Here is a 22,308-nt window from a genome sequence, read left to right as displayed (position 1 = left end):
TAACCTCACTTTTAATTGCTAACAAACATTTTCTCGCTTATAATTGTGGTGTTCAAGTAGGAGGTAAAATGATAGGGGTCGTTTAAAGGTTTAAGCAGAGGTTATGTAATTAAGAGTGGCGTAGCACCAACTTGGAATTCGGAAGACAGGACTTCCGAAAGTTGTATATGTCAAACTAATTGATGCGTTGTTTAGCGCATCTTTAGGCGAATCCAGCACACTACTTCCGAAGTTGGGTAACTCAACAAACAATTAGAGCTGAATAAGCTAGTTTTTCAGTTGAACATTTTAATTGAAATAAGCATTTTCTCAGATGGCAATGTTTGTTGGGAAGTTGCCTGTACCTAGAAAAATCCAACTTCGGTATAAAAAGCGTACTAACTTTATTCCGGATAGACAATAGTATAGGAGAGACTGGGGAGACTTGATCCCTTTTCTAATTTCCGATGTATCACAGCCAAAAATAAATAAACATACGCGATTTCCACACAGCCTCTCTAAGAAATATAGCATTTAACTTCACTGATGTATGACAGTCCTTAAATTATTGTTGTTATTGATACACTTCGGGGGAAATTGATCCCTCTTCAAGAACTTGCTTTGATAAAATTAGAAAGGTGCCCTCAGATTTTTAAAATATTTTTCCTTCAAAATACGCGGAATTTTCGAATTGCTGTGCGTATGCCTGAACGATTTTTGTTATTGAATTCGACAGCACAAGCAATTTTAAAATTTGGGGAGACAGATCCTGCCAACCTTTCATCAAATCTGTCAAATCTACAAAAAATTAGAAGCCTGAGAGCAGATTTATATTTTTTTTGAATATTTTCGCCAAATTTTTGTATGGGTGACTAATGGGGGATCAAGTGTTGGACAAAGATTTCAAAGGAAACATGAGTATCACTAGTTTCCAGACCACGAAATATACCGTAGCAATTATTTTACATATTTCATTATACTTATTTTTCATATTTCATTATATTTATTTTTCATATTTTTGCATTTTATTTTTTAAATTTCCATATTTTTATAATTTCATATTTTTACATTTTAATATTTTTTTATTTATGTATTTTATACTGTCCTAATTTTACACTTTCATATTTAATATTTAATGTTTTAATATTTTTAAACTATTATATTTCATATTTTTGTATTTTCATATTTATATATTTTCATGTTATTACATGTTCATATTATAATATTATTATATTGTCATACTTTCCATATTTTTTATTTTTCCTATTTTTATACATATATCACATTATACAGTCGCGATTCGCTGGTTGGGCCACGACCTCGGCCCAACTAACGAATTCGGTTTTTTAGTTGGGTCAACTGACAGCCATTTGAACACGTGTATTTCGACTTGAACATCACAAATGATGTCCAGTGACGCCCAATCCCGTTTTCCGTGTTTACATTGAATTTTGACGTACGGTTGCTTTTTAGTTGGGCCATGGCCCAACCAGCGGAGGCCCAACGAAAAAGCGACCCAAGTATTAAAATCCCAACCAGCGAATCCCGACTGTATGATGCTTTTATATTTTCATGCTTTCACATTTTTTATATCTGTATATGTTCATATTTTGTGTTTTTAAATTTCGAATTCCATATTTAAATCCTTTGGATTTTCATATATGTGTATTTTCTTTTTTCATGCTATCATATTTCCATATTGTTATAATTTCTAATATTTAATTTTCAATTTTTTTGCCTTTCATGTGCCATATACTTTCATGTTGTTATAATTTAATTAGCATATTTATATATTTCTATATTTTCAGGTTTCCGTTTTCATATTTTTGTATTTTTATATTTTTAAGATTTAATCTTTTATACTTTCATATTTCCATGTTATATATTTTTGTGTTTTAATATTTTTATGTTATATTATTTTCAGATCTTCATATTGTCATATTTTCAAAAATTTATACTTTAACATCAATTACAAGATACAAAAATATAAGTGCATAGAAGCATAGAGGCGTGCGATTGTGGAAATATTGAAAATTTTAAAATATAAAATTCTCAATATTTTCATATTCTCATGCTTTTATGTTTTTGTGTGCTCATATTTTTGTATCTTTATTTTTTAATTTCACGTTTTCATATTTTTTATTTTTATATAGCAATTTTTATTCTTTTCTTACATTATATTGTTATGTTTCTTATTTTCATATTAAATTTTTTTCATAATTTCATGCTTTTTATTTTTATATTATAGTATTATGTACCTTCATATTTTCATGATTTAACATTTTCATAGCCCACTACAAAACATCCCAGAAATGAAAGCTTCACAACCTGCCATGTAACATTTATGCAGACGACGTCCTGGCACATAAACTGCTATCTGATAATCATAACTAAAAAATTCTATATATTTTCCAGCTTCTTCTACAAGAGATGTACATCCCGAGTTAACTTCGGCTCCTAGTTGATGTCGTATTCTACAAATATATATATAAAATTTGATATAATTTCTTATCATAATGTTATTCTTTTCACTACATATTTATATACAACTACCAAAATAAGAACTTAAAAAGAACGCGGTGCGTATGGTACGGTATGTCCACGCATCCTTCAACCCCTGTAGATTCGTGATATGTATCATATTGAAGTGAATACTTTAACACGATACATCTCTAAGAATCATCTCTGCGGCAAACACAACGCAGTGGGCCTGGCCGCTTTGAAGTTTATGTCATACCACTGGTATGCTGTGAGCCTCAATATTGACAAGAAAAATTATTGGGCGTCATCTAACTCAATGATTTTCCAGGATGCTTTCTTTGTACTGGCTGCGTTTGTGTTCGATTAGATTAGATTAGATTAGGGTGACTAATGGGGGATCAAGTGTCCCCATATTGAGGCAATAATTTCAAATCCAAATACGATAAAACTTTGATGGAATGTTGACATTTTCATCAGTACAGATCATTAAGCATATTTATGGCTTTGTGCTGTGAAAAAAAAAAACGAAAGCATTTGGGCATTGTTATGAAAAGTTGTTCAAATTGTGCGTGGCCAATAAAAAAATCTTTAGGAAGGTCAAAACATACAAACTGCCCTGCAGAATAAATAAGGTTGTCAATCCAAAAAATAACTCACCACATAAAGGTCCTTTGGCTAGAGGATCTATACTAAAAAATACGAACAAAAATACTTTAGTTCTCGATAAAACAGGGGGTGATCAAGTCTACCCGGGGATCAAGTCTCCCTACCTTCCCCTAAACATAAATCTGGCGAAATGATAAATAATAAATTTCTCAATGCGGTCTTTTATTTCTCAAGAATTGTGAATTATATTCTACACGGGCTCACTTGAGCTTGAGCTTGAGCTTGATTGACTGCTCGTAGTTGCTACTCCATTATGACCAGATCAGCTGTTCTTGCACAGGGAACCAACAGATGTTTGCTTGGGACTAGCACACATCTTCAATGTACAAGTACTGGTGATCTCATTTGTTAGGTCATACTGGCGCCTGCCACGTCAGAATGCAAGTCAATGTTGGGAAGGGGGAGGAAATGATGATGCAATCACTCGCCCACTGCAAGCCGAATATACCTCTGCACTTGCCACGAGTTCATGCGGAATTTGTTGGAGTTTCTGGGTTAGGTTGGAGAGGCAGAGGTCCGTCTTGGTTAACGAGCTGCCAATGTGATAGATAGGAGAAGGTAACTGATGGAATTTCTAGTTGGATGTAGGAAACGAGCTTTATAGATCATTTCCAATTCTAGCAGATTACTGCTAGAATACTCAAGTTGAAGGTATAGGAATAGTAATGGAAACGGTATGGAAGTCCATTTCCAGTTCTAGCGATTGCTAGAACAGGAGAAATAAAGAGAAAGATACAAAGTAGGAGAATGGAACGGACCTGGGATTGAACCCACGACCTCCTGCGTATGAGGCAGAAGCAGTAGCCATATGACTACCAAGCCCGCTTATATTCTACACGGGTTCACTCCAGAGAAGACAAACTTATTTACGTTAAAGAATCTTAGCATGCTGGCGGAATGATCGGAATGATACAACCAGCGATGGAAAACGGAAAACATCTGAAAAGCCCTCTGATGTGAGTGGTCCGGGTGGTCAAGCTTTGACATTTTATGCTGAGTACCCATCATAAAAGAGTGAGCATTCGGTAGTGAAATGTTTTTCTCGCATCATCGGGTGCGTTTAGTAATGTTTTATTAGTATTTAACTATACAGGAAGTGCAGCTTTTTACTTAGAAAATTTTCATTCAATTGAAATTTCAGAAGCTGTACTACTTTTTCTTGTAGTCTTGTAACATCTATTAGTTATCCAATCAGCATATCAATCACGGCTCGTTCATAGTCCAACTTCCTCAAGCAAAGCTATCTGGAGCTGAGAATCAAGGAAGTAAAATATCCTTTGCGTTTAACATTCGTATCGCAAGCTATTACAATTCGAGTTTCAGGGTACATTTTTTTGTAAGCAAACATTATTAAATTGATTCCGTAGAATACAAACGTTTTTTTTAATCTTTCGTTTATTTTTTTGATCTTTCGGCTATTTTACCGTAAATCGTTATGGAGCCGAAATCATGTTTTTCAATAATTTTTCATAATTTTTATTGAATTGTAAACGTTTATCTACAAAACTAATTCTTTTGTGTGATAACGTTTTTATTTAAAAAAGTACTTTTCGGATGGCGATAAAAAGCTAAGACAGATAATTGGCCGGTGTTCTGCCAAATCGCACCAAGCGCCAACAAAAAATACCCATTTTCTGCCCTAGCTTTCGCTTAGCAGATTTAATTGATTAAAAATCGTATTGGACTTCCCACTACCTCATATAACTAAGGATATCTTACAACAAATATTTTTTCTTTTAGCAAAATATTCCAAATATCGGTCCCGAATTATTCGAAATTCGAAAACTTAGTAAAATAGATTCAACTTGTTGTAGTCTTTCGAAAAGAGAGATATGAAAAGAATTCATTATCTTCAGTTACGCCCATAATCAAAGAGCTGAATATGTGCAATACTTATGCAAAAAAAAGCAAAAATTCTAGGAAGGGCTAGTTTTATCCTAGGTGGGGCTTTGTCCACCCCCAAGCCCCCCTGTAGTTACGCCAATGGCTTTAGTCGTCGCCAATAGGTCGTTGCGGATTGTATTGAGTCGTATTATCTTTTATGTCCTTCGTAATGACTGATTTTACATGCGGCTTATTGGGTCAGCGAAAACTTTCTGTCTCGCTGTTTTCTGACTGCCATCGTGTTTGATCTGTTTAGAGCGTTTAGAGCAGTGACGGGAAATGTCATTTCGATGTTATGGGACTAATTTGCTAATAACTTTTTTCACAAATCATTTGCAATTATGTTTTCCATATAAACATGTAGCCTTTAAAGGACCCGAAAACTTTTTCTAACTGGTAATTTCTCTAAATATGATATTGGCGGCGTGAGAGCCGAATTAATGTCAAATTACATTAATGTCATGACATTCCGTAACATTTTTTTTAATTTAGGCCTGTCCAATGCCACACATCTCCCCTCTACTCCAAAAAAAAAATGCTGTCACCCTTTTCTTCTGCATGAAAAAAATAACACCTACGACATATTATGTATCATTCGGTTACTCTCTCATCATGATACAAAAGCATCTTGCAGCAAACAATCATTCCAGGCACACCATTGTATTGCGAGCATCTCATTTCATAATCGAAGAGCCCACTTAAATGGTGCCACACACGCATATGGGAAACCACTCTCAAGGAACTCCCGTGCAGTGGGCTTCTCAACTCGCAATTGTACTAGCAACTCGTGAAGTAACATTTCACTTGTACTTCAAATCACTACCACTACTTCTACTTTTTTCGAATACACGTCCAATTCACTGTGCATTCACAGTTGTGAAACAACCAGCAAAAAAAAAACAGATGCCGTAACTAAAAAAAAGCCCGATAAACAGCTCCAAATCATGGCCTAATATCTAATCTCAGTTAAATCAAATCTCTTGTGTACCTGTGATCTTTCGGATCTACAACACCAAACTATAACACCGTTCTTCTTGCGGGCGTCCCACCAACGCAGAGGAAGAACCACTTGAATGCGGGCGTCTCACCACGCAAAATTGTGATCATTCCGATCCACAATAACACCGTTCTTCTTGCGGGCGTCCCACCAACGCAGAGGAAGAAACACTTGAATGCGGGCGTCCCACCACGCTAAATTATGATCATTCCGATCCACAATAACACTATTCTTCTTGCGGGCGTCCCACCAACGCAGAGGAAGGAACACTTGAATACGGGCGTCCCACCACGCATAATTGTGATCATTCCGATCCACAATAACACCGTTCTTCTTGCGGGCGTCCCACCAATGCAGAGGAAGAAACACTTGAATGCGGGCGTCGCACCACGCAAAATTGTGATCATTCCGATCCACAATAACACCGTTCTTCTTGCGGGCGTCCCACCAACGCAGAGGAAGAAACACTTGAATGCGGGCGTCCCACCACGCTAAATTGTGATCATTCCGATCCACAATAACACTATTCTTCTTGCGGGCGTCCCACCAACGCAGAGGAAGGAACACTTGAATACGGGCGTCCCACCACGCATAATTGTGATCATTCACTTGAATGTGAACATTCACCACGCAGAACTGTAATTCATCTACAGCTACACCAATCAAGCTCTCCTTATTGACCTCTGTCGCTCCCCGAGCCAACGCATGCGAAAACGATTCGTTTTTTTCATAGTTTTGTCTTTTATTCTTCTTCTTATCACAGTTGACCGACTTTTCATAGCACTATAAGTGTTTCCAATTCGTGAAAGTGTAATTTATGTTTCACGATGGTTTTCATATCGGAATAAAACACATTCATAAGTTTATAATATTAGGCATCACGGATATGTTCTAATACTCTTCAAAGGAGAGAAGTCTTTGATAATCAAATGTAATTCAAAATATTTTATTCAAGATGCTAGCTGCATATGATAGTTCGTAGTAGCGTTTGGCTGAATGCAGATGACGTTACACTTTCTCTTCCAAAGTCCCATCCCAAATTGAACCTTAGATTTTCCAAAGAATAGTTGAAAAACATTCAAAGAGTACCGCGATCTTTCGAAACTTAGCCAACCTCGTAGCCAACACTAGCCATCCTCAAAGTAGAAAATTTCTCTAACACATTACAATCCATTACACTTAGATTCAAAGAACAGTACGAATACGTATTCTGGATAATTCAAACTATTGTAATAAAAACATTTGAACATTTTAATTTTAAATTAATTTAATTTTCAAAATGAACTTTGAGGTTTTGAGCGCAAAATCGTTTTAAAACTGTAGTTTGCTTATTGTGTTCATGATTGTATCATGTTGCATTATTCAGTAGTGGGGGCGTTTTGCATCATTTTCTCCTGTAACAAACGTAAACATTCAAAATTCGCACACACTTTCGCAAAAGAAATCAGTATTGAGGTAATTTGACACTGATGGATAAATTTATCTCCCAAATTAGAGCAAGCAAACAAAACTGTCCAAACCATTGCGAAAAAAAAATCGGATTTGGGTCCGTGGACAACAACCAAAAAGCAGAATCCCATTGACAAAGATACATTAATCGTCACTCTTCTTACCGATACAAAAAGCTCCGCTGCTTTTACTTTTTCGGCTACGTCCGAAATTGTTTTCTTTCACACACTTATATTAACATGATGGGTGACTTCATGCGATATATTTTTAAGAACTCCTGGCAGGATCGCCAAATGTGTAATACAACATCGCGCATATTTGTCACCCATCATGTTTGTACTGCTGGACTCGCGAGGAAGGTGGGATCGACTGACTGCGAATGTGTATACTCACTCACGATGACTGACACGATCTGTCATTTGACACATGCATGCTAGACCTGTTCATGATAATAGGCCTGTCCAATGCCACTCACACAACTGTCAAAACGCACTGATTTTTCCATCTCTGATGGAAAGCGCCCTATCCTCACCATCAAAAGATGTTTCGGCAGTGACAACAGCGATAATCTTCCTCTAAAGTTTATTACCTCTGGCTTTGGTGAGGTTTGATTCCACGAAACCAGTACGCTAGACAGGTGCTTTCGCTATTAAGCTACGAAGGACCTCCGTCGTCCTCCGCAGCTTAGAGGGTACAGATGAAATCCAATTTCCAGCACCAGGCACGTGCCAACCAAGTAGGGTATTAAGTATTCTAGTAAGTAGTAAGTAGTTAGGCATTGTACAAAAATACATATGGGAGAGTTAGTTCTGTAAATGGATTGCGAGAGTTCGGCTACGTGCCTGGTGCTGGGAATTTGGTTTCATTAGTACCCTCTAAGCTGCGGAGGACGACTGAGTTCCTTCATAGCTTAAAAGGGAAAGCGACTGTCTAGCGCAGCGGTTTTCAACCTTCTTCTTGAGAGGTACCCCTTCGAACTTCTACATTAAATTAGGTATCCCCTATATTTTTTTTGCTGTAAACCGAAGTAAGCGTAATTCATAAGATATATGAAAAATTTACCTGATCAATTGCTCTCCATAAAGTTTTCATAAGTCCGTGAAACTTTTCAATTCAAATTAGGTTTATTCATCGAGCATCTTCTGAGCCTCTTGATGTAAAGCTTAGGGGCCTTTTGAAAGGCGGTTTTCGAGCCAGTCGTATCTTTATTAAAGAGACTTTCAGCCCTAGGCTTGTCTCCGATAATTTTCGAGCTACTTAAAAAGAGGCTTCCGAGTTTCTTGAAAGTAGGCTGCTAATCTTCTTGAAAAACTAGTTCAAAGATTCTTGAAGAGAGGCTTCCGAGCTTCTTGAAAGGAGGCTTCCGAGCCTATTGAAAGAAGGTTTCCAAGCCACTTGAAAGGAAGGCTTTCGAGCCTCTTGAAAGAAGGCTTCCATGCCTCTTGAAAGGAGGATTACGATCCTCTTGGATGACGGCTTTCGAGCCACTTAAAACGAAGCTTCTGAGCCTCTTAAAAGAAAAAATCCGAGCCTTTTAAAAAAATTCTTCCAAGCCACTTCAAAGGGAAGCTTCCAAACCACTAGAAAAGAGGTCTACAAGCCTCTTGAAAAGAGGCTTACGAACCTTTTTTTGAAATGAGGCCTCCGAGCCTCTTTAAAGAAGCCCTCCGAGCCTTTTTAAAAGAGCCCTCCAAGCCTTTTCAAAGAAAGAAAAAAGAAAAAGGAAGAAAATTTGAAGAAAAAAAGCTTGAAAGAAGTCTTGCGGGCCTCTTGAAAGAAGACATCTGGGCCTATCGGTCCTTACGGAAAAACTTCTTGAAGGGAGACTTCCGAACCTCTTAAAAGGATGTTTCTGGGCCTCTTGAAAGTAGGCTTCCGACCATCTTGAAAGGAGTCCTCCGAGCCTCTTTAAAAGAGTTCACCGAGCTGCTTAAAGAGGCAATTAGACTAATTTGTTAAATACTATTTTCACTAGATTTTTTTTCTATATAAACATGTAACCCTTAAAGGATCCTAAAACTTGCTTTAAATTTGAAATTTGCGACGCGAGAGTCCAATTAGTGTTAAATGACATTAATGTCATTACATTCCACAATATCGTTCTTATGCCTCACACTTTGTATTTAGAACACTGATCTGTTTTACATAGTTCTAGGATCCTTCATGTTAATAAAAAAAATCGAATAATAAATAATTGCAGAAAAAGTTACTAGCAAATTAGTAATAGCAATCCCATGACGTTTTTTGACATTTCTCATAACTGATTTTTGTCTTTTTGATTTTGAAAAAATGTGGGACAAAACCACAGCATTTCATCCACTGTGCACGTTGTGGAGGGCAGGATTCAATAGACCTCGCCTAACAAGCATTGGAGCAAAAATAGCCTTTTTCGACTTAAAAACTAGCTTGAGGTTCCCTCTAACACACGCGACGCAACAATTGCGAAGCGATTCTGTCGCCGGTATGGAAACGTAAATGGAATCGTAAACGCTGGTATGGAAACGTAAATGGAATATTGCCTGAAGCGACCCAACGATAGAATCGCGGCGATAAAATCGTTTAGATTTGAGGGAACCTTTATTCAACCAACATTGTTTATAAGGCGATTTACTGATCGCCTTGAATATTATGTACAAGGCTATGTCTTTAAATGGAAAAAAATACACAATTATCAAAACTTTATCACTATTTTTTGATAAAAATTGAAATTCATCCGCCATTACACATTTTTGTCTGAGGTACCCCCTGAGTCCAGTGAAGGGATCCCCAGGGGTACATGTACCCCAGGTTGAGAACCGCTGGTCTAGCGTACTGGTTTCGTGGGATCAAACTCCACCGAAGGAAGTGGTTACCCTCCAATACCTTTTTCGAACTAAATCTATCACATGTTGTGCATATGCTATGCATAAATCGAGTTTCAGAAATAGTAATTAATAACCACTCCGGGTGGCTTAATACCCGGAATATAGGCAATTAACTTTGAATGATAGACCTTTAATACTTGTTCATTTTTGTCTGTTATGGGTAACATTTTTGATGATAAAATTATATAATAAACTATTTTTATTTGACAGTATTGTTATGTTCTATGTAGAACATTAAGGTAGAGTTCACTAAAATATCAATTTATCATTTTTTATGTGAAATTTTGGTAAGACGTTATGCGTGAGTGTAAAGAAAATGGTACAAACAAGTCACAGAGGGGTGGGTGGGGCTTCAAACCTATGTTTTTTGCGTTATGATATTTGTGAATGAGTTGATTGGCAGTTGATTGGCTTTGAATTGAAATTTGGGCCGTTCTAGGAAATATTCGAATCAGGAATATTATACCCCAACAAAAGCATAAATGTCTGATATTTGTGAAATAAACAACTAAACAAACAATAAATCAATAAGAAAAATTAACGGATTGATTAATGGCCAACGAAAAAACTATCTAAGCTTCATGAATAAAATATTAATTGAAGATTCAGAGTTTTATACCATTCTCCCTCAAATCAATTGAGTATTGAATCTGTTTATGCCACAACTAAATAGTGTAATAAACTACTTACGATTGTTCTGCTGGAGCATTTGCGTAGGTTACACAAACATGTTGTTTTGTAAAACTGGACACGTGTTTTGTTCGAAATTCTGAGAAATTCCACTTATTATAATGCGCGACGAAAACTGTGTCTGCCGTTTTTTCATGGCTGCTAACGTCATTTTGGTTATCGCAAGAACTTTCTAACGCTTTCGAAAACAGCTGGCATAGGTCATATGGAAGTGTAGTATGCGGAATGTTTCGTCGGTTACTCGCTGGTCTTATCTCTGCAGCCAAAGTCTTCTTGTACGCACAGGAAGATGCAATCGAACTGTTTACGTTTGGCGATAAGTATGAGTAAGCGACGTGCATGTGGGTTTCAAAGTGTGCACAACAGAAAAGAAACACGTTTGAGTCAGGCTTATTGCCTAGGTCAAGTAGATAGAGTTCGAAGAGGGGCTCGTCTATGAGTACGATGATAAGAATTTCAGCTGTTCTATCTGCAGAATAGATAGTAACTTGCATTCGTCACGCTTTAGTATGCGATAGTGGTCAGTGGTCACTGTATAAACTATAAGCATTCTGTAACGGAATTATGGATTCATTTGGATCGACTGATTGCATGATCTGTACATGTAGGTGTTCGTCGCACGCTGTATGTTTATGACTGTCTGATTGAAGTCTTATGTTGACTGTGTGCAGTCGTGCAGCAATGTTATACTATCAATGTTGAGCTTTAAAGGATTTGTAAATCTGAACTTCCAATTGATAGGTTCCATACATGCGGCTAATTAATCATTTCTTTTCACGACGGAAAGCCCGATTGGAATCCCGATGTTGAACGAAGTTGAGCTGAGAATGATCCGCAGCGCGGTTCTACGAAAACGATGGGAAACTACTAGCGGCTGAGGATTGATGCAAAACGGTTGATCGTGATAGACGCTGTTAATAAATAGCCACAAGTCAACACTGCGAATCGATAGTCTGCGGTGCACAGTGCGATAGTAAAGATCTGGTGAAATTGGTCAACGCAAATATAGTGACTTGAAAAGGGATAAGTCGAAATATTCATAGGCAAGCGCAGCACATAATCTACGTTTGATAAGCCGACTACCTACAACGATGGTGAACGACAAAGTAAGTTTAAATAACGATCTTAAGTTTATGTAAACAACACAAAGAGTGATAGCAGTTAAACGGACAAATAACATTGCAATGTGCTCCATAAGTTGCATCATATTTGGAGCGAGATTTGGAGCATACTTGGGACAATTTACCAACAAATGACAAATAATTGCCTGCCAGTGTGAACCAGTTTTAATTGCAGTTGTGAAAACCTCATCCAATGAACTTATAGTAAGAGAATTGACACTCCATCATTTTTCGCTAAAAACAAGTGAAGAAGAAACTAATGAGCTTATTTGTGGGCATGTGTTGTTGTTTTAGTGAAGAATCACCACACTACATGAACAGTCGATGGCAATAGTTTGAGATAAGAGTTTGTTGATTTATTATGGCTGTGGAAAGGGGAATCGTATAAAACGAAACAGCATACATAGCTGATTTATTGAATCATCAGCCAATCTATGTTGGCCATGCTATTTTGAAGTTATAATCAGGGATTTATTATTTTACTTCTCAGAATTTAGTATTAGGGGAACTGTACCGGTTTTGGCCATGTTCCTAATTTGGCCAATTTTGCGAATAACTCCAAAAATAAAGCAATTCGCGAGGGTTTTATTAGTTCCATCAAAAGATATATCCCTCACGATTCAACGCTGCTTTCAACTGATCGATTATTTTGGAAAAATTTGTGTTTCCAGGGTTGGCCAAATTAGGCACTAAGTTGGCCATAACCGGTGCACTTCTCCTATTCCATTATACATATTTTAACAGAAAAAGGGGTAATTGAGTAAAACTTTCGGTCAATAGCTTGAGTTTTTGAAGGACAACTATGTTTTGTAAGAAAATTACTTTTGGTGGAATGTCTTCACCTGTCATAAGGCGAGTTAAGTATTATTCCACATAATACCTCCACGTTGTAATAATTGCACATACATATTTCGACCTCAACGGTAAGGCCGTCTTCAGTGTCTCGTACTTGACTCAACTCGTAGTGAATGTTGTATAATAAGAATTCATATTTTCGTGTCGCTTCAGTCAGGGACACGTTCACGGTTTTTGCAATCGTTTTTGGTACATTCAAAGTTAATTGCCTATGTTCCGGGTATTGAGCCACCCGGAGTTTAATTACTATGTCTGAAACTCGATTATGAATATGAACAACATGTGATAGATTTAGTTCGGAAAAGGTATTGGAGGGTAATCACTCCCTTCGGTGGGGTTTTGATTCCACGAAACCAGTACGCTAGACAGGTGCTTTTCCTACTAAGCTACGAAGGACCTCCGCCGTCGTCCTCCGCAGCTTAGCGGGTACCCTCACTTTTAACAGTTTATTAGAGGGACTTTAACTAGACTTTAACACGGTTCAACAGTTTTTGGCCACAGAAAAAAGATGCTGTTACGAAAAACACGTCTATCAACGGGCAATGACTGCTACGATCAATCGGGTGCTTTAATACCCGGAATACAGGCAATTAACTTTGATTGAATTGATATTTTTTAAATAAGTTTAAAAGTTTCAAATATTAAAGAACAACATCCTTATACGTTCTACAGGTAGCAGTACTCGTTTTAAAAATATGAATAAAAAATTCATTATTTCATTTACGGAGGAAAACAATAAGAAAATTCATCAATGTTCCCCCGGATTATGGCACCTATTTGAATAGCACTCCGACTATATCCAAAAGAAATTACTAAACAGACAAATCGAGTATTCAGTAACAGCACATAATGTTCAAATAAAGAAAAGAAAAAGAAAACCCACGACTCCTATAGTCACAAATCGAGTTTTCAAACATGGAAAGGATTGACTACACTTTATGACTGTACATGTACTCAAAATTATAGCTCGTTAGGCATAATAGACGATAGATATAGAATGCATTCAAGAACGATTGTATGTACAACAATTCTCCGAAAACTGGGGATGCTTAATTTTCGAAAAAATGTTATTTTCGGAGTAGAGGAAATTCGGGAGAGTCTCTCGAGAAAATAAAGAATTTTCCGTGGAGAATAGCTCAACGGCACAGAGAATTAGCTCTTAGAGGAGTTAAAAAAAGAAATAAATCTCAAAAAAATTCAAAAGGAGAACAAGAATTGGTGGAAGGTGTTTTCAGTCGATTTTCAGAAGAATTTCCCGGCAGAGCTCAGGAAAATTTCTTGGTAAGGAATTTCCATGGAAAGCAAGAACAATTCCATGGGTAAACTTACTCCGGGTAGGAAATTTCTAAAAAAACACGATATTGAGAAATCATTTCGCCGTCACCGGCTAAAATGGCTTCCGGCGTGACGCCAATTTCGAATATTTTCGGAGCAGTGCACACGTCAATTCTTATGTTAGTATAACTTTTATTCGAAAATAATTAATTTTGAATGATTTTTAATAAAAATTAATAAAATTCATAAATAAATTTGGAGCAAAAGTGTTGGAGAGGTGAAAAATATGTTTCATATGGCGCCTGAATTTATTAATTATTACTTTGCCATTTCGAGGAATTTAATATATAGTTCGCTGAAGTCTTTTGTGTTTTTTAAGCATGTTCCGACAAAATTACGCCTATTGCGTTCTAAATGCTAACCATTAAGTAAATCCTTCAAAACCTTCTTACTTATACAGACTAACGGAAAACCACGCACCTACTGCGTGATTGGTGCAGGAACCGCCGGATTGTGCACCGCCCGTCATGCTCTTCAATCGGGTGGTGAAGTGACCGTATTCGAGATGGCGTCGCAATTGGGAGGCACGTGGGTGTTCAACGAGGAGGTGGACAAGAATGAGTACGGCATAGATGTACATTCCAGCATGTACAAGGGCTTGAAGACCAACCTACCCAAGGAGATCATGGGCTATCCGGATTTCCCGATTCCGGAACAGGACAGCAGCTACATTCCAGCGGAGGATATGCTGAGATTTTTCCAATATTTTTCGGATTACTTCGGAATTACGGAATGTATAAAGTTCAGCCACTACGTCATACGAATCAAGCCCACCAAGGACGAGAAACAATGGGAAGTAATTGTTCGAGATTGTCCGAATGATCAATTGAAGACATTCTACTTTGATTACGTGTTGGTATGCAACGGTCACTATCACACGCCCAGGTTACCAAACTACCCTGGGATAAATTTATATAAAGGAAAGCAGATGCACAGCCATGATTATCGATGTAACGACCCATTTGTCGGTTAGTTGTTTTACATACACTTGATTTACTGAACAATTTGACTACAATAACTCTTTTTTTGCAATTTTAGGTGAAACAGTGTTGGTGATCGGAGCTGGTCCCTCCGGTATGGATATGGCGTATGAAATTTCCAAAAAGGCCGAACGGGTTACTTTGAGTCACCACTTGAAGGATACACCGAAAACAGTTTTCCCGGACAACGTAATTCTAAAGCATGACGTGGCTCGGTTGACCGAGACTGGTGTGGTTTTTGCGGACGGAACATCGCAAGATTTCAGTGTAATTTGCTACAGTACAGGGTACAAATACACATTCCCATTCTTGAGCTGTGATTGCGGAATTATTGTAGAGGACAATTATGTCCAGAAGCTGTACAAACACTGTATCAACATCCGTTATCCGACGATGGCGTTCATAGGATTGCCGTACTATGTTTGCGCGGCCCAGATGATGGACTTGCAGGCTCGATTCTGCATTAAGTTCTTTAGTGGAGAGAAGCAGCTGCCTTCGCAAGAAGAGATGGAAGCCGATACCAATGCTGAGATGGAGGAACGCTGGAGTAGAGGTATGAAGAAGCGCCAGGCGCACATGATGGGACCGCAAGAGGATCGGTACTACGAAGATTTGGCACACACAGCCGAGGTGGAGCCTATCAAGCCGGTAATCAAGAAGCTGCATAAACTTTGTGCCTTTCGGTTCAGTGAAGATTTGGTCAATTTTCGGAAAGACAAATTTAGAATTATTGACAATGAAACTTATGTAAAAATCAATTAGATTCGAATTTGTGTATTTGGTGACTTACTTTGGCTGTTACCGAAAACTTTTGTTTATTTATTAAATACTTAGAATTAGTATAAGTTTAAAATTTATATAACTTAATACTTAAAAAATAGTGTGCAATGGAAGTTTGCTGAAAAAAAGCAATGTGATTACAATTTCAAAACTCTTTTTATGTTATACCTCATAACTACTCATGAAACTACTTACAAATAAAAACAATAAACAAATTTTGAATTCCTACATTATGTCTAGTGCTACTACAGGTTTTCTTGTCACGATTTACCTCGCCAAAGGAATATCCTATTTACAAGAGTTTTTGGAGCTTGGAATAAGTGTCTCATTGATTGGCGTACTTATCGTGCTGGTGACCCATTGAGAAGACATGAATTTGCACCACAATTGAAGCGATCGGTGGACGATAATATGGTCGATAAAGATACAACGTTGACCAATGGCTTCCGAAAGTGCTGTCTAGAGAATCCTGAGATCTAACATTTTATTTATTAAATTTTCACCTTAAACTAAATCTGCGCTAAATCCGCGCCAAATCTGCGAAAATTGCAAAATTCGCGTAGTCGTAACAACCCTGAACTGTAGAAAGCCATCGTGTAGGCGGCCTTCTACAAAGCCTACGGCGTCTTCCGGCTACTCTATTGAATATTATCTTCGCTTGACGCTATTCCGCAGTTCGAAACAACATGTCCAGCCAACCGTAGTCTGTCGTGTTGAATAAGCTTAGTAATATCCATAAGTTCATACACCCGATATTCATGTGTCAATTTATTTTTCTTTTTTTTTTCTCCTTTTGATGGCACAGACCTGTTGGTCCATATTTGCCAAGTGTCAAATTAGATTGAATTAAATTAACATTTTATTTAAAATGACGGTTACGCGAATGTTAGACTTTTTGACTATCCTCAAAGCATATGAAGGAAACCAAACTACAACGGAGCATGTTCGGACAGAAATCAATGGTAATATTCACAAGTGAAAGTTAAAACATTCAAACATTAATCTTTTCCTGGTTGATAAACTCTGATATTTGGAGGTATTCATCAATATTTTTTTTCTTCAAAATGATATTTAGGTCTATTTTATTGTGGAGCACGGGGAATTTGTTTCTAATCGTCGATAGTTTAGCACAGTCATATAGAATATGGTGAAGAGTTTCTGGTGTGTTACAGGTTGAACAAAGGTCTGAGTTAATTAAATTCCATTTTACTAGTCTGTCTTTTGTCGCTATCTGATATGTTCTGATTGTATTGAGAATAATTGTCTCTGTTGTTGATAGCCTAATATTATAATACCATGGTTTAAGTTCTATTTTATTCATTATTTCATAGTGTTTCATTCCTTTCTTGTTCTCGTTTGAAATTCAATAAACAGTCACCCATAGTAAGTGCGTAATTTTCCTGTTGTAATCTTTGTATGCCTAATTTTGCCGCTGTGTCGGATTTGTCATTACCTGTTAAATTGATATGTCCTGGAATCCACTGTATGATTATTTCATCAAAATGATTGTAACTAACCAATGTAATGAGTTTATTGATTAAATAATTGTCTTTGTAAGTGTTTAATAATGCTCTGCAACTACTTTGAGAACCGTTGAAAATTACTATTTTTGTATGATTTGTACAAATTGCATATTCTATGGCTTCGATTATTGCGACTAATTCTGCGTTCATTATTGAGAAGTGATGACTAAGTTTGAAACTAAAAGACTTTTTGTTCTCTTCATCATAGAAACCACACCCTACACCCTGGCTGGTCTTTGATCCATCTATAAAAATCTTAACATGTGTAAAATAATTTTCTTCAATAATCTTTTGAATTAGAAATTTCTGCATTGCAATAGGAGTATTGTGTTTGTTCAGATTTTTTATGGTAGAATGTATGATGAGTTTGTCAATATCATTAATTTTGCACCGTATTATTATTTGGAATTTTTAATTGAAGAATGTGAAAATTATTAAGCGAGGCTATTTTTTCTAAATAAGATGTAAATTTGGGTAGCTCATTAGAGTTAATGAGTTCAGAAAGTTTATCTAAAATTGGACTATTACTGTAATACAATGTTTTGAGAATTTCTTTAAAAGTTAAATATTGTGCTCTGTATTTTAAAGGTAATTCACCTGCTTCTGCATATATCAAATGTATCGGTGTTGATTGTAAATATCTAAGGCTTGTTCTGATGGACAAATTTTGAACTTTTTCTATTCTATTGAAATCTGTTTTTGAAGCCGAGGAATAAACTGAAATACCAAAATCTAACCAAATTCCAAGGTATTGATGGACTGGTTTCAATTCTATTTGATTATTGTTAATATGTACATTTAAATTATCAGGGATGTTATTCGTAAAACAGATTGTTCCTGATTTATTAGGGTTTATTTGCATTTCTAAAGTTTCTAGCTCGGAGTTTATTATGTTTAAAGATGAGTTCATTTTATTTTCAGGGGCAGCAGGGACTATGTCCAAGGGCTTGACGACCCATCCCCATGGCAACTGCGAGTTAGGGGACCTGCCTAGGATGTGGTGGGGTTTGACAGTGGGCTCTGTTGAAAACCCAGTCAACACATGAAAGTATCAGCCCCCTGAAACGGCTGTCATCTGCATACAATGTGATTGAAGCCGAAAACTTGGTGCTAAACTTGGTGCTAGCTGTCAAGCGATAGCTTTAAGCACGGGACACAGTGACGCATGCGACAATATTGCTCGAGGGCAGATTTAATTCGAATAAAAAACAAAATTAACAGTTTATTTTTATTTTAAGCTCGATTTTGAGCTGTTGTTAAAAGAAAAAGCGCACCATCTAAAATATGTTGCAAAACTTTATTGCTATTATCTCTATAGCTGATTCGTTCATTTCAGATACACATGTTTCGCTATAGCGCAAAAGTTATCAGCACTGTCTTTGTCACAATAACAAATATCAAATTAATTATAATAACAAATTTGTCAAGTCTGCCTGATACCCATATCGATATCTAAACAGTTTGATAGATATCTGAAATAATTTGACAAATATTTGGCATTGTGATAAAGAGTGGGCCTTTAATTCCTAATGCATCTTTCTGTTTGAAAATTAAATTTTTGCAAGTAGAAAAAATAAGACTGCAAACCAATTAACTGATTGATCAGCAGTGATTCATTTTTCCTTCTAATTTCAGAACACTATTCTCGTTGGAATCTGAAGCAAAATAATGTTTTAATTTTGTTTAAATAAATGAAAATTATCTTGCTGCTCAGAAACGCCGGGCAAAGTGCATTGATCCGAATTCCGTAGTTAAAGTAACGCGTTCAATCGTCAAAACATAAATGAAATGTTTGAATCTCGTGATTCAATCTGTAGAAAATAGAACAAAGCTATGCAACAGTTTTGAGCTTTTGAATCTGAACTTAAACAAATCTAAGGCAGCTGCTGGGAGATGCATGTCTTATATTCATATTAAAATTAAATGCACCAATTTGAATCACTTGAGATTAACTCATAATCGGCACATTTATTACATGGGCAGTATAGTTAGGTTTCTTGCCATCCAAAAGAACTTTTTCCGGTGCATGTTTACGCTAAGTCCATTCCAAAAACTATTATTCTAACAACACACAAATGGTCCAGAATAAAGCAAAATTTTATCCACTTCCAGTTGAATCAGATCAAAAGTAAAGGAAAAAGGTTCCAATAGTGTTTCATAAAACACCTGTCGATGACACGTACATTGACTAAGTAGATTAATTTATCTTAGTTTCGATACCCATATTATAGTGAGCTCAAGTTTGTAACCAACTAGTTTATGCGTCAAGATCAAAAAGATGAATTGATTTCGTCAACTGGAAAGTAGGTGTGCTGTCTAATATCTCATAGTGGCAGTTCAATAATTATCGAATAAGCTTGCAGAGCAAGATTACTTTTGATAGATTTATGTTTTAATGGTTTTGGAGGGTGCTCCAGCCTTTTTTAAGACTGGGTATTTTTTAAATTTCTGAACTGTCACTTTCAATTTTAATTCGGTAACTGAAACGGACCTTAATGTGTGTTTTCATTCGGATTCTGATAAACTTATTTGACAGAGAACAGACGTGGATGCTCGAACAAAATTTCGTGGAAATCGTGTGTAAAGAATAGCGCCTCAGCACCGCGAACACAGGCTGCCCGATATGAAAGCTCAATCTCACTAAGCGATGGTGTTGGATTGGAATACACAACATAAGATTGAAGATGAACGTCTGTTCTCTGTATTTATTTCTCGGAGGACCTTAGCCGGCCCGGGGTCTCCAGTAGCCTTGCGAGCAAAGGCGTAGGATTGCCAATCCGAAGATGGCGAGTTCGATTCTCGGTCCGGTCTAGGATGTTTTCGGGTTGGAAACTTTCTCGACACCCTGGACATAGTGTATCCATTGTACTTGCCACACAATACACATTGGCATTGGCGGGTATATAAAAGCTTTCAATTAATAACTGAGGAAAGTTGAAGCAGGCCAAGTTCCAGTTGGAATGTAAAGCCATTGAAGAAGAAGAAGAAGAAGATCTTAGCCGGCCCTGTAACATACTGTGAAAAAATATGTAATCTCCGGTTCAGGCATCCCTAAATTGTCAAAATCGGATGATAATTAACAGAGTTACAATATATTAATTTAATTTCTCTCAAAATTTGCTTATCCCAGTTAATTTGGTCATGTACAGCATTTTACGAGCGCTAATGACCGCCTCAATTGAACTCAGTTTTAGGTAGAGTAGAGACAGTTTGAAGTTTGACTTGTGTGGTTTGACACAATAACGACAAGTTTCCATCATCATGAACTAAATCACGATGACGTCATGCGTCGATTTTCAGTAAGAAGAAAGCATCCACTGCGGGTAATGTTTACAAAAAATGAACCTCGACATGAACATCCGGTGAACTAAAATGCTCCGAGTTCACTGAAATATTCATCGGCGCGCAGCGGATGTCACTTTCCAACCGATAAGAAGAAAAATCGTGGAAAAATAAGACGCTTGTGGTTAGGCGATTAAAAGTTGCAAGAAGAAGAAGAAGCCGAAGGATGATATTTGAAAAAAAAATTCACCCGGAGGCAAACGGGAAATTTTTTAAAACTCTTCTTAAAAATTATAGAAGTATACGAAAATTATCGGAAGCTCTGTTGGTGGAATGTCTAAAAGTAATTTGATTAAAAACGGAAAGTAGTACACGGGGTTGGACTTTTCTTATACTGTGTATCAAGTATGATATCACAAAATTAAATTTGAAATCGAAAAATTGCGTTTATTATGCAGTAGAAGGAAAGTACAGCCCCGTACTGCCAACCGTTTCTAATTAAATTGCTCCTAAAATTTTTGAAGAGTTTAGAGAAGAGTGAAGAGTTTTAATAAACTACCCGTATGCTTCCCCGTGCATTTTTTTTTAAATATAATCCTTCAACTACTTCTTTTTCTTCATGCAACCTTTATTCGTCAATAATTATAAATTCATAAGGAATATGATGATCGCTGCGATGTCAAATAACATAAGACAATCGTCAAATAGATTGCACCTTACCAGAACATGTTAAATTGTGGCGGCCTGGGAGTGGCGGCTACGAAATTAATTTATTGGCTTTTTTCGGTGATAATTTCGGCTGATTTCGATGATAATTATTCCGTGTATAGTAGAAAATCGAAAATTTGTTTTCAATAAAATGAAATATCTGCAGTTATCAGACGTCGCAACTCATTTCTGATTAGTGCGCATGATAGTACATCCATGCGTGCATGATGCGCACTACTAATGAAATATTTCAAATTGTCGCGACTCGCCGCGCAGCGCGAGTGCTCAATCGCGCGGTCCGGTTTGGTGGCGGCCCGACAATATATTGTGGCGGCTATTACCGCACGTAAAATGCTGGATAAATAACGAAAACAGAACAATATAACTTGAGTTATTGAAATTTAAATTTTCACGATCGAAAATCATTTTGCGATCATTAAATACCCGCGCGAAATGTAATCAGTGCAATATGAACGGAGCTTCAAACTTCAAGAACAGCACTAGCGCCACACCAACAAATGGTGGCTTCAAGAACTAGTGCTTGTTTCACGGGGTTGGAAAGTATATGGTGTCGTGTAGGCTGTTGAAGTGGAGGCGATATAGGTGCTTCTCCATACAACATGTATGTATATCGTGTATCTATATCGTCTCCAATTTAGCATCTTGTATTGCACCATGTACGACTTTATATTGACTGAAAAGCAACCGTGTGCC

General features: G+C 36.9%; 1 protein-coding gene across 1 annotated transcript; it reads left to right on the top strand.

Moving 5' to 3' along the window:
• The first annotated feature begins 11,864 nt into the window (after positions 1 to 11,864).
• On the top strand, positions 11,865 to 17,282 carry LOC134226628 (senecionine N-oxygenase-like). The gene is made up of 3 exons (XM_062707514.1): positions 11,865 to 12,116; positions 14,722 to 15,289; positions 15,360 to 17,282. The coding sequence occupies exons 1-3, from the start codon at positions 12,102 to 12,104 to the stop codon at positions 16,061 to 16,063; spliced, it is 1,287 nt and encodes a 428-aa protein (XP_062563498.1). The 5' UTR covers positions 11,865 to 12,101; the 3' UTR covers positions 16,064 to 17,282.
• The last annotated feature ends 5,026 nt before the right edge of the window (positions 17,283 to 22,308 follow it).

This window comes from Armigeres subalbatus, chromosome 3 (genome assembly GCF_024139115.2).
Source record: "Armigeres subalbatus isolate Guangzhou_Male chromosome 3, GZ_Asu_2, whole genome shotgun sequence".
NCBI classification, from domain to species: Eukaryota; Metazoa; Arthropoda; class Insecta; order Diptera; family Culicidae; genus Armigeres; species Armigeres subalbatus.
This window is presented reverse-complemented; position numbering and strand designations above follow the sequence as displayed.